The 12,165-nt window shown below is 42.1% G+C and overlaps 1 protein-coding gene across 1 annotated transcript in view; it reads right to left on the reverse strand.

Annotated features, from left to right (window-relative positions):
* Positions 1–2,121: 2,121 nt before the first annotated feature.
* Positions 2,122–12,165, reverse strand: part of elp4 (elongator acetyltransferase complex subunit 4) — a 59,918-nt gene continuing 49,874 nt past the window's right edge. The window contains exon 10 of the mRNA XM_020632993.3: positions 2,122–2,944. Within this exon, the coding sequence (XP_020488649.1) occupies positions 2,816–2,944 (129 nt within the window). The 3' untranslated portion in view covers positions 2,122–2,815. The remainder of the gene's footprint in view (positions 2,945–12,165) is intronic.

A 12,165-nucleotide genomic window follows, 5' to 3' on the forward strand; every position in this document is an offset into this window, starting at 1 on the left:
TTGAAGGATTTCAGCGTGATCACATTTCTTTACGGTGATTTATATTTCTTCTCTGCGATAATTCGATATCTCCATTCTGGTAATTTCATCCAGTTTATCACAGGACAGAGAAATCAGGGAAATACTGTTTCCACAGCGCAGAGAAGGAGACGGAGAACAGGTTAGGCGACTGTGCCGAGGCAGAGCAGGAACATGAATAATTACAGAGGCAGGATGAAAAGGAAGGATTCAAAAATGCAAGCAAGACTCGCAATTAGTGGAAGTCTAAATAATACACAACGTCAGGATGAAAAGGATTGGATTTAAATCTCACTCAGAACAAAGTCAGGCAATTTAAGTTTCTGGGAAAAGTCCTTGAGAAACTTTGAACTCTGTAATCTGTTAGTTTGACTGAGAATCTCCGTCTGTGTTTCATGAAGTAGAGCTTCTCTCTTTGCTGTTAATAGAACACACCATAGTCCAAGTTTGTGTTTAAAAAAAAAAATGTTAAACAAATATGGTAACATTATTATCTAATGAGTCAGACACAATCTTTATTTATGGTCTGCCCTTATTCAAACTTTGATAACTTCAGATAATCCTTTACTGATACTCAGAGATGACATAAAAAATAGCGCACAAAAGCTCAAGTAGGAAACCACTATGATCTTGATTGGGATCAACAGGACAAAAGCGATTATAAAAGTCTACTCTCTGTTATGTACTAAAGGCCTTTGAAGAAGTAGGCCCTTTAAAATGTGCCCACAACATTCAGAGATTCTTTACATGTTACCTTTTGCAAATCAATTTAAATGATACACATGTTGTATTTTTTTCTACCTTTAACACTTTATAAACAGTGTTTTAACTGAGTAGTAAAAGAAAGTTGAGGAAAAATATCCTCATGTAAAATGAATTCTGTGAGGTTTGTGTCTTATAAGGGTTGATGTTGAGGGATCAGAAGTACCCCGGTGTAAAACCATGAATATGTTCCAGTTACTGTGTTCAGAGGTTGAAGTAAGTTTACTGGTACTATAAATGAATCGTCATTGCAGAAGCTAGCTAGCTCCGGCACGGTTGAAGTGTGCACAGGCGACTTTATTTAAAGGGATAGCGCACGGACCAATCAGGTGTGAGAAGTTATATTGTAAATGCTGTTTATTTTTTTACTTGACGAATATGCAGAGCAGCATGGGAAATATATGTAAATCGGTTGAACAAGTATACACAAAACTAGTTTGAGTTCACTAAATTCTAAACTTAACACTCATTATCTCTAAATCTAGTACAAGAAGAAACTGACTAGAAATGTGTTCATGGTTTTAACATGAAACAAACCACTACAAACTTTCTGAACTTACTCAACTTGAATCAGCACCAAACTGTCACAAGTGAACAAACAGACTGTACCAGAAGCATGGAAATATAAACAAATGGCAAAATGAATTCTGTCTCTTTTAATCTGTTTTTAAAGTGCACCCTGAATATGTCAGCTGTTCAAAAACACTAACTTGGAAAACAGTTTTTATCTTGACAACAGAAGCTTTCTTTCACCTGTATTTTTGACCTGTGTACGTCATCTCTCTCTCTCTCTCTCTCTCTCTCTCTCTCTCTCATACACCTGATATTAGAGCTCTCCATCCATGCATGAAACTGTCAGGTAACACTACACTCTCCCAACACGTGTTGCAGATGCTTACCAATACTGCCACTTTTCACAGGCAAAAAAAATCAAAGTGGCATCAGCAGCAGACTGAGGAAAACAAGAATGAAACATTTAGTTTTTCATGTTGTTGTTTTTTTTTTTCCACATTTCTCCATGTCACCATTTGACCTAATTTGTTCTTTTGGGCTTGTCATGGCAAAGCAGCTCATCCAGCAAACATGCCTGATGAGGTGTGAAGCCTGCACCCAAATCTAGCTCTCCTACCCTCTGCCCACATTCCCCCGCTCTGCTCTCCAGCTAACTGGAGGTAGACATCACTCACCAGCACAGTCTCAGGGTCAGGCGGAGGCATCGCTGTTCAAATCTGAAACCAGCCAGGCAGACCACAGATCAGTCATTCAGAACTCACTCACTTACATACAGACGACTTTCTCTTTAGAGCTGGTGCGTAGTGAAACAATAAAGATCATATGGTGTGTATTTTGTATTCATTTTCTTTTATTTAACAAAACAAAAGCAGATTGTATTGCATACTAGTATTGTACATGATGGAGCTAGACAGGGGTGGCCACTTGTTTTGTAAAGTAGAGCATGGGAACATGCAGTTTAATTATTTAATGTTTTCCAAGCCGGAGACTTTATAAAGAATGAAAAATACTTCAGGATGTCATTTTACTCGTATTCAAATTCTCCAGGAGCAGCAAAAAAACAATGTACCAAATCTTTAAAGAGTCCTCCATCTGACTTCCTCATTTGAGTGAAAAAGTCAGCAGGCCAATCATAAATCGTCTTACATTTTTTGCAGCTTAAAGCAGGGAGGGGGGCTGTGGGTATTAAAAAAGTTGCTTTGTAACAGAAGTTAAATGAACTTTTTATGACGGCTTGGAATGTGCAAATATAAGCTATCAGACTTTAGACAAAAACACCACAGAGTGCACTGTATTTTTAATTCTAAAAGTACTTGAAGGTTGACACATGTCCATTATGAGAAGATTTACTGTGGATGTTTAGGTAGTCACCCCTGGCTGGCACAGTTGGCAGGTGGTAAAGGCGGCCAGGGTTATCACTTCTGACATTGTGTGGGCGAGGGAACAACCCGGTCACTGTGGTTAAGAGGACAACGCAGTAGCGTTCCAGGTGTTAGTTGCCGGTGGCGACTGTGTGGGAGTTCTAGAAGTCCAGGTGTTTGTTGCCGGAAGTAACGGAGCCACAGGCTGAAGCCACGGCGGCCGCTCCTGAAAGCTCCCCCCTGCTTACACGACTCACCGTCTCAGACAAGTCTGGAGGCAAATGTAGTCTCTACAGAAATCAGAGAAAGAGAGAGAGAGAGAGAGAGGGGACGGGGGTATTAGATAAGCTTGTATGGAGAAAAAAAAGAAAGCACTACAGTAGATCAACATACAGTAGACAGTACACTTCAGTGATGTTTATTCAGAGAGCCATGTTGGGTTGAAATTGCATTAGATGCTTCAGCACTCCTCCCAGCACTGGCAGCATGGAGTAAACCTGCTAGCGTGCTGCTAAATGCTTCAGAGAGCTTTAGGTCTGTTACAGCTCACTGGGAGTGTGTGTTTGTGTACATTTGTGTGTTTATGTGTGTGAGTTTGATGCTGGGGTGTATTGAGAAGTTGTGTACGGGACAGACCAGCATGTATTTATGAGGTTAGGCAAGAGAAAGTGTGTTCTGACACAAATGCATAATGCTCCAGCTGGATCTGATTCTTTGTTTACTGTGTTTGAAACACAGATGATTATGTTAGGCTAATACCAGAGTCAAGCCTTTTAGCTGTTTCATAGAAAAGCTTATCTATGGAGCAGCCCTGTGCCAACTCAAAGCACAAAGACGTTAAGAGGTTAATGAGGGCCACTCATGCAAAGCCCTTTAACACCAACACGCTAACTAATATAAAGCTCATGAGGGCCTTCACTTCTCTGCTCTCTCCAGAAGCTGCAACAAGGGCCGCCACTTGCACTGAGTGATCAAAGTCTTCAAGAGTTTCTGAGAGCGTGAGAGTAGGCGAAAGCATCTCCAGAGTCAAGTGTGCGTCTGACAATAGTGTTGAGTAGCGCGGTGCTCGAGTGCCTATCGAGGAAGTTAAAACCCAATACAGGCATCCCGGGTACAAGAGGAGTTAAACCCTGTAATTTGTCCCTGAAAGAATCTGCCATGACATCTGAAACCCACTGGTCGAAGCCTGCCTGCGCTCCCACCCCACCCCACCCCAGGCCTCTAAACCCTCCCTGCCCGCTGAATCCTCAGCCCCTCCAGACATGCAGCTTTGGGAGAGCCCTTCCACTCCCACTGATACTTATCTTTTTCTTAACGAGTAGGTGTTTTGGTACAGGGTTAAGCAGCGTTATTACTAAGAGATAACTCCGTACAACGTGACACTCTTTGCCCCTCTAGGGGAATCTACTTCCTTCCTTTGCCTAATACTGATTTCATTAAGAGCATTAAGACACCTGAGTGTGAAAATGTTTTTTACATCCCTGATGCTCATGACTGATATGAAGCTTTGCTCTCTTTCTTCTGTGGCTACTAGGTTGAAGGCGAGTCATACTTAAGTGGTCTCCTTTCTGTTGGACAAGTTGGCTTTGTGTGTGTGTGTGTGTGTGTGTGTGTGTGTGTGTGTGTGTCAGGGGAGCGTTTGTCAGGCAAACAGAGGAAACAAGAGGAGCAGTCTTGACGCAGCCCTGCAGATTATCTGGGGCAGGTGAGCGCTGAGACAATGTGAGGGACCTATAATTTAATGTAAGATGGTAAAGGTAAGGTTACAAAGGACTTCTAGAGGCATGGGTGGAAGATTCCCACTGCGAGAAGAGACGTGGGATGTATAATGGTCTTAAACTCTTGTGACACAACAAGAAGGATGAAGAACTTGTTAGATACATGATGAATTTGGTAAAGTTCTCTCTGTATGCAACTTTTTCACCGACTCCCTCCCTCTTACTCTTTCTCTCTCACACACACACACACACACACACAAACAGCCATGCAAACTCATATATTGGCCTTGAGGGGGCCTCCAGAAGCTCTGCCCCGCTTCCACCCCTGCCAAACCTCACCTGTGTAACCTTTCGTGTCTTCAGCTCACTCGAGTGTGATTGAAAAAGAAAAACAATGCATTGATCAAGCCTGGACTCAGTCCTGCTTAGTGCACTGCAGCGGAAACACGGTAGAGAGAGGGGTTGGAGAAAAATCAATCACATATACATCATCCTCAGTGGGTGAGTAAAAAAAAAAAAAGAAATAAGGCATCACACCGTTGTCTGGCTGTCACGCACCCACGGGCCTGGCTACGCCGTGTCTGTTTGGCTCTGGGCTCTGTGAACCCACTGAGCATGTGCAGAGCGAAGGTCAAAGCAATCCAGAAGTGTAGCTCAGCTCCTCTAACCTTTGAGTTCAGGGGCAGATGAGAACAATCAATGGTAACATCAAAGTTGGAGGGAGGAGCAGACAAAACCAATCGATCGGTTTGACACACACAGGGAATACAGAGCCTGGTTACTGTCAACAACCTTCCCAAACATCACCGACAGCCAATAACTAAGCTGATCACTCATTGGCTTATAAGAGACACAAAAATTAACTTTATTTTCAGTCCAACTCCAAAAAAGAACATTTTAAATCTGTGTCAATGCAAGTTGGATGGATGAAGAAATTCATAGAAAAAAAGAAAGAAAAGATTTTCACAAAGTGCAGTGACAGGCCAACTGCAGGCCTACCATGAAGGGAGGTCAATGTAGGACTCAGACAGACATAACCAGGGAGGCTCTGAGTCTGCTTCTCTACGACCTGCACACTCCATGATGTAAACAAGGACATCCGGAAAACCCTCAGAGGCATAGTGGGGTGTATGTGTGTGTGAAGTCTTTCTCTGCTGCCTGGCAACCTTCATCAGGGTGGGGAGCGAGAGGAAGACAAAATAAGAGAGGGGGTAGTTGTATGGGAGTGGACGGCGGGAAAATAGACCATTGGCTGTGGTGCACTGGCAGAGAGGGGATGAAGGGAGGGGGGGGGGGGTTGTGAAAATGGATGTGTGCCACAATGTTAGTGCAAGAATGACTGTGTGTGTGTTAAAGTTATGATGTCAGTGTTCCCTCCCTGGTGGCAGGCAGGGGTAAAGGTCTGTGGTTCAGCTCCACTCCACAGCCAGAGGGGCTGGGGCCATGCTGGCAACAGGGCGAGGGGTGACAAAGCTCCAAACGAGCGCTAAGCACTTGAAATGAGCCCTCAGGGCTGCCCACGGACTAGCTTTGCCTAAGAGGGTTACTAATATCACCCTACAATGGACAATTCCCTTCAGCTTACTAAACACCCCAAAGACCCGGTTCTTAAGGAATATGGCGTTTCATGCTGATTGTAACCGACCGTTTACAATCCCCATGCACAGTTTTTATTGGTGGTGCATAACAAATCACTTTTTTATGGGTCATCAAAGGCAACAAATCTCAGTCTTCAAGGTTTTTTTTGTGAGTATCAAAGTGTTAAGTAAGCTCATAGTATCCAACGATCCAAGGTGACCATTTTTTCCAACTGGAGCTTAAACACAACCCACTCACACAAGGCAGCACCATCAAAGGCATTCCACTGCTGGTAACGGCTTGCTAATGACCGGAGTATTAGGTGCTAATTTAACGAGTCATTTATTCCATAGGGTTTTAGCCACAGTTTCAAATGGCCCGTGTCACTGTACAGCTTAGAACTATGGGAAACCCAACACCTTGTTGGAACACATGATGCCCGCTCTGGCTGTTTCAATCAGATTAGCCAATGCTGGAACATGCTCATGGAAGTGACAGGATATTTACCATAAACACCTACTTAGCGCACTTCTTGTTGTGATTTGGTCAGCATATTATAAGCTCTTTTGATTCACTGAAATGAGAGAACCTTAACATTATATCACTAATCTAGTGTTGTTACAATAATGAAACAAATGTTGACCAAGCACACTTGCAGTTTGCTGTAATGCACGAGTAAAACAAGCCCGTTATTGTGTTGATTGCTCTAAGATGTTTAGACATATATAGTTTGAATAATTGTATACACCTCAAGTGCAGTATTCATGGACAGCGGTCACATTAGAGGTGATGCCTTTTAGCCAACTCCATTTCCCTGAGCAGCACATCTGCAGTGCAGCCACTGTAAACTAATGTGTATGTCTGTCTCTGACACCAGGCCAATGTCCTCCATTTCCAGCCCCATTTCTACAACCAGTCAAGGGTCAAAATGGTAGAAAAACAACATTGCTAGAAATGTCCCAGTCTTGTGAGCCTATACAGTCACCAAACCAAGCTAAATCACCTCCCAGTGCTGTAATCCCTCACACCTCTAAAGTTACACTGCATTGTGTGAGAAATCATCGGCTGGACCGATAGGAACTTGTATTCACTTTTGCACACCAAAACCCACATAATGAGGTAATGTGCTTTTCTATTATGGAAGCAAGCTATCATTCAATTTTAGCGAGGAATTTTGAGGAAAGACTTCCTCTACCTTGCAAATGAAAAAAAAAAAAAGATGCAGAAAATGCTGGGCATAAATCCCATCTCTTAAGTAATTTAAGCCCACCTGCACCTAACAAAGGCTGAGAAGAAGCTCTTCCTTCCTCTTCTTTACTCGTAACAAAGAGTGCAACCTGATCCCTGACCTAAGAATAACCTGTTTACGAGGAGGTTTTACACCGAAAGACTTTCTACAGAAATTCCTCGTCATTCCATTTATCTAACTCATTGTATCTTACTTAACATTTTATTATTTGTGGTCAAATAGCGGTCAATAAATGTATTTTTTGTGAGGGCATGTTAAACCATCTCCCTGCAGCCTTCACTATAAGTAGCGTGTAATGTTGGTAGTTATTTACAATAACTCATCATCAGCTGAACAGTTACATATTATAGAATAAAATACATTCTTAAACTCGTGTAAGGCCATGCATCATGCTTGAAAATAGAGCAAACTTCAATGTAGATTAAGCAAAATAGTTGCAAAAGAGGAATTGAGACAGGCAGGATAAGAAAGAAACGAGCTGGAGGTGGTCTTAAGTTTCTTTTCAGTAATTGGGTGATGGTCACCTGCTCACCATGTCACCTGCTGCCTGATCCTGGATAATCTGAGCGGCAGGCATACAGACATTCAGGCAGAATGACAGAAAGACAGATACAGACACAGGCTCCTCATCTCTTCTGCTTCATGGCTAATGCATCTGACAGAGTAGGCAGCAGGCAGGCAGAAGGATGAGTAAGCATTTTGAGTGTAATTATATTCCCAAACACTGGGAGAATGGGAAGGGACTAATAACTGAGTAAATTTCCATTAAAAGTCAGCATGTCCAAACAGGAAATTGATTAGCTGACAATATTTCAAGGTTTTTTAATACCTAATGGAATGTTTATTGCTGTTCCGTTGAAAAAGACGGCTCCTCACTTACCCTTCACGCTCCACAGACTGATGTAAAACAGCAGATGATAGTTTCTGTCATGTTACTAAACATGACATGCATGGGAATCAGTTAGCTCCGCCATGCATCTGAATAACCAAATGGACAAACAAGGGCCAAAGTGTAACTGTGCTGTAACACAACAACTTGACTTGTTATCTCAGTCGTCATCATCTTCAACTGAACCCTCCTCTAGGGGCCTCTGCTCGGGCCTGTCAAGAGCTTTGACAGGGGAAGCAGCGTGGGGCCATTTTGTCTCTTTTCAGTTCGGTTTTGTTTCTCTTTTGGAGGGCAGTGTCGGTATGGACCGTGGGCGTTGTAGGGTGAGGGGGCGAGGGCACATTGACCCCAGTGGTGGTGGGTATTGAGGGGGGGGGGGGGTTAGTTGGTGTTATGGACTTGGGCACAGTGCTGGTTAGCCCCTGGAGTGACATGGTGCCTGGGGAGAAAGGAAGAGGAATATAGGGCGTAGAGTACAAACATGTCTAAGTGCTGCCTTCACTACCGATAGGTCCATAGCAAAGAGCGCGGCTGCATGGGTTATGACAGCATATCTGGGGGACCTCTTGTGCCCTCCACCCCTCAAACACACATTTTAGCCCTGGAACCATGACTCTGATATAACGTCCTCAGGTTAAAACACCACTGACACGGTTGGTGAAAGCAGGTTTTGTTGTGCTGTACAGATGTCCTGCTGGTGTAACCATACATATAAAAACATTTCTAAACTTTCACATCCAGCACATGGCTATAGTATAATCCTCTATTAAGCCTTTTATTGGCAAGTACTCCATTTACTAATTTCTACAATGACAGTTTTTTTTTACTAACAACGAACAACCCTTGTAAGTAACCAAGTGACTACAGATACTAGGACGATGTCATTAAAGGGTTAAAGGAATAGTTTATCATGGGAAATGTACTTATTTTCTTACTTAAAGATAATTCCATTAAAATAAATATCTAGAATCAAATATCTGCATATAAATGCTTCAGATTCTTTTGTTTGGAGTTCAGGTAGTATTGACCTTGCACCTTTTGAGTAGTGATGGGGATCGCTCATTTTGATTGGTATCAAAACCATAATGAGACTCATTAACAATCTGAGTCTCAATAGATAAGACGACAATACTTTTTAAACAGAACTAGTATTGCTTTTACTGTTTACCAAGTGACTGTTTCTGAACAGAATTAAATATTTCTAGCCTTCAGTAAGCACGGCTAATGTAATTTCATCTGTAATGTCTATTCTATGATGCTGGAGAAAACAGACTACATGTTACTCCAAACAACTTGGCTTAGTGGCATCAAGGAAATGATATAAATATCAACACGCTGCAGTGTAAGAATGAATGAGTAGCCAGTGCTAAAGGAGCTAAGTCATAGGTGGCTCAAGCAGCCAGTTAGCATAGGACAGAGACTGTAAATAACTAGCCTTCATTTATTTGTAGGTAAAATTTGCCTACTCATGGATGCTGGTTTAGCTCAGTCAGTAGAGCCTGACTGAGCAGAGGCCATAGTGCTCACTGCAAGGTCCCGAATCAGACTCAAAACCTTCAGCATTTTGCTGAATGTCATCTCCACTCTCTCATCCCAGTATTTTCAGTCTTACTCTAATATAGTTAGCCAAAATAATCTTAAAAATGTTCCTACTGACGCTCACTTAATACATTTTATCTTCTCTTCTTATACCAAAACTAAAACATGTCCTCAATTTATTTTCAAAACAATCCTTCATGATCTCTTTGCAAACCTTCTTTGTCCGCGCTTCAGACACCAAAATGCAAAAGGCAGAGCATTACCAAAGGATATTTGGTCATGTATTATTCATTTTTTTTCCCATGTAGCACTCAGTCTACAAGTGTACACAGCCATGTACAAAAACAGACGGACAGACAGACACACTGCCACTTGCCTATGCATGTGTCACACAGAGGTATTTACAACAAAAGGAACACAAAGCGGGTTAGTACAACTATGGTTTCTTGAGTCCAGCCTCCCCTATAACAGAAGACCCTTTTTATTCCTCGTCCTTTGCACTGTGATGGAGTTCATGCAGTTTACAGGCATAACATTTGGCAAAGCGAAAGGTCGTCTGGAGGTTACTGTGTCAGCCTGGGTAAGTAGCTGACCCCTTGGGAGGGGTGGGGGCGACCAAACTCGCAGAGGCGTAGTCTGCTGTTGAGCTAGCAAAAGATCAGGTTGGAATAGGGCACATTGGATCTGCATATATGAGGACATATGACGACATGTTTTTCTCAGTCTGCCTCTTCACTGTGTGGGGGCCTGTGAACTTTGCCTGAATGGGAGACTCAACACCTGGCAAGAGAGCCGGCACTCAATCACTAGGACTGAATTGGCACTGCTCAGCCCTTGACAACCTGTGCCTGGATCCATTAACATTATCAATAAGGTTTTTTGGAAAAAAAATATTTCCAATGTCAACATGATGAAGTCGAAGCTCTTACTACATTTTAAGAATCTCTTCTCTAACCACCTGTTTACTAGAATGTGTGGATTAGTGGATTGTGGATTTTTTAAATTTCCCTTGGGATCAATAAAGTATCTATCTATCTATCTATCTATCTAGTAGCTGTTTTTATGAAGCTAATGTGTCTCCAGATTTCTACAACACCTCATAGCAAAAGAGAGGAGATGAAAGTAAACGGATGTATTTGTAGAGATATGTAGAAGAAAATGATGTAACTATATTTTTCTGTAGCTCTTGGCACAAACAGGAGATTAACTGGAATCAACAATTCTCTCACACTTACATGCTTTAAATTCAAAGTTAAAATTGTGAAGTGAATGTTACTGAAAGTGTCACATGAGTGAGGGCAGTCAATGCAGCATGGAGTCAACATGCGTCTTATGTGTCATCATTATCAAAAGGGTTTTGTTGCTTCTTTTACACATTTTAAAACTAACACAGTTAAAGAATTGTTTTCAATAAGTTTTAGAGGTTCACGTGTTCTGTGGATGCTCAGCTTCAACGTAAATAGTTTTAGAATGAAAACAGTGTTAAGTAGCTCATTGAAAGCAAAGGTGACCGTAAATAAAGGCTGGTAAAGTTTGATGTCCACCTGTTGAGGGTACCTAAGAAGGTTCATGCTTTTTATTCATCCATTAAACAATTGTTTAAGATCATGTGCAGATGTGTTGTAGAAACTTTAGATATCTTCCTGCTCATATGTGTAAGATGTGTGTTTGTCCATGTCTGTTAGTCTGCCCAGATGAGTAAAGGGGGGGTGGGTATAATCCATCACCAGTTGATAGTCCCCACAAAAAGGAGCCCTTTTTGCTGAGAGGACAGCCCTTGTGAGGACAAAGACCACCATACTGGGGACTTCATAGGACCCAGCTGAAAAGGTGTTGCCCAGAGTAACCCCATTCACATTAACAGGCATGCTGGCCAAAGCCAGTCATTACTGCTGACTTGGACCAGCCGGGCCACACATAGACCAGCCTAGAGCCTCTAAGGCCATTCACTCCACATCAGCCCACAGGCAAACAGCCTGAACTCTGCCACTGGGGAGCATCGAGGATTGTTACTATTCTATTGGACTGTCCGTCTTAAGAGCTTCTATATGAGCAGCCTTTGAGGTCATTCATAAAAAGCATGAATATACAGTTTTTAAAGCGCGAGACTGGACTGTTTGCCCGTGCATCAAAATGTGGCAATGATGTAGCAATATGAAACAAATGTGATAAAAGGTACTGCTTTTTTACTTTTAGACATTAAATATGATGAGAAACAAGAACTTCTGGAGCTAGAATAACAGTTTCAACAACTATCTTCTCTGGGTTGACAAAAACCAAATGGTACCCACAGTATCTTTAATAAGTATGTGTCTGTTCCTTTAGGCTTTTAAACATTTTACATGTCTGCAACCCGGAATTCAAATAGTCCTTTTTGGGCCGTTCCATTTGATTAACAAACGAGAGCAATCCAAATAAAAAAATCTGTTGGCTTCATGAAGCAATGATTTAAATCCGATCTTAGCTGGTGGGTCTAATAGCAAAGCATTCAACTTTTTTTATATAACCCCCTCCCCCCAAAAAACCCCCAACAGAAAT

Source organism: Labrus bergylta, chromosome 3 (assembly GCF_963930695.1).
Source record: "Labrus bergylta chromosome 3, fLabBer1.1, whole genome shotgun sequence".
In the NCBI taxonomy this organism is placed as follows: Eukaryota; Metazoa; Chordata; class Actinopteri; order Labriformes; family Labridae; genus Labrus; species Labrus bergylta.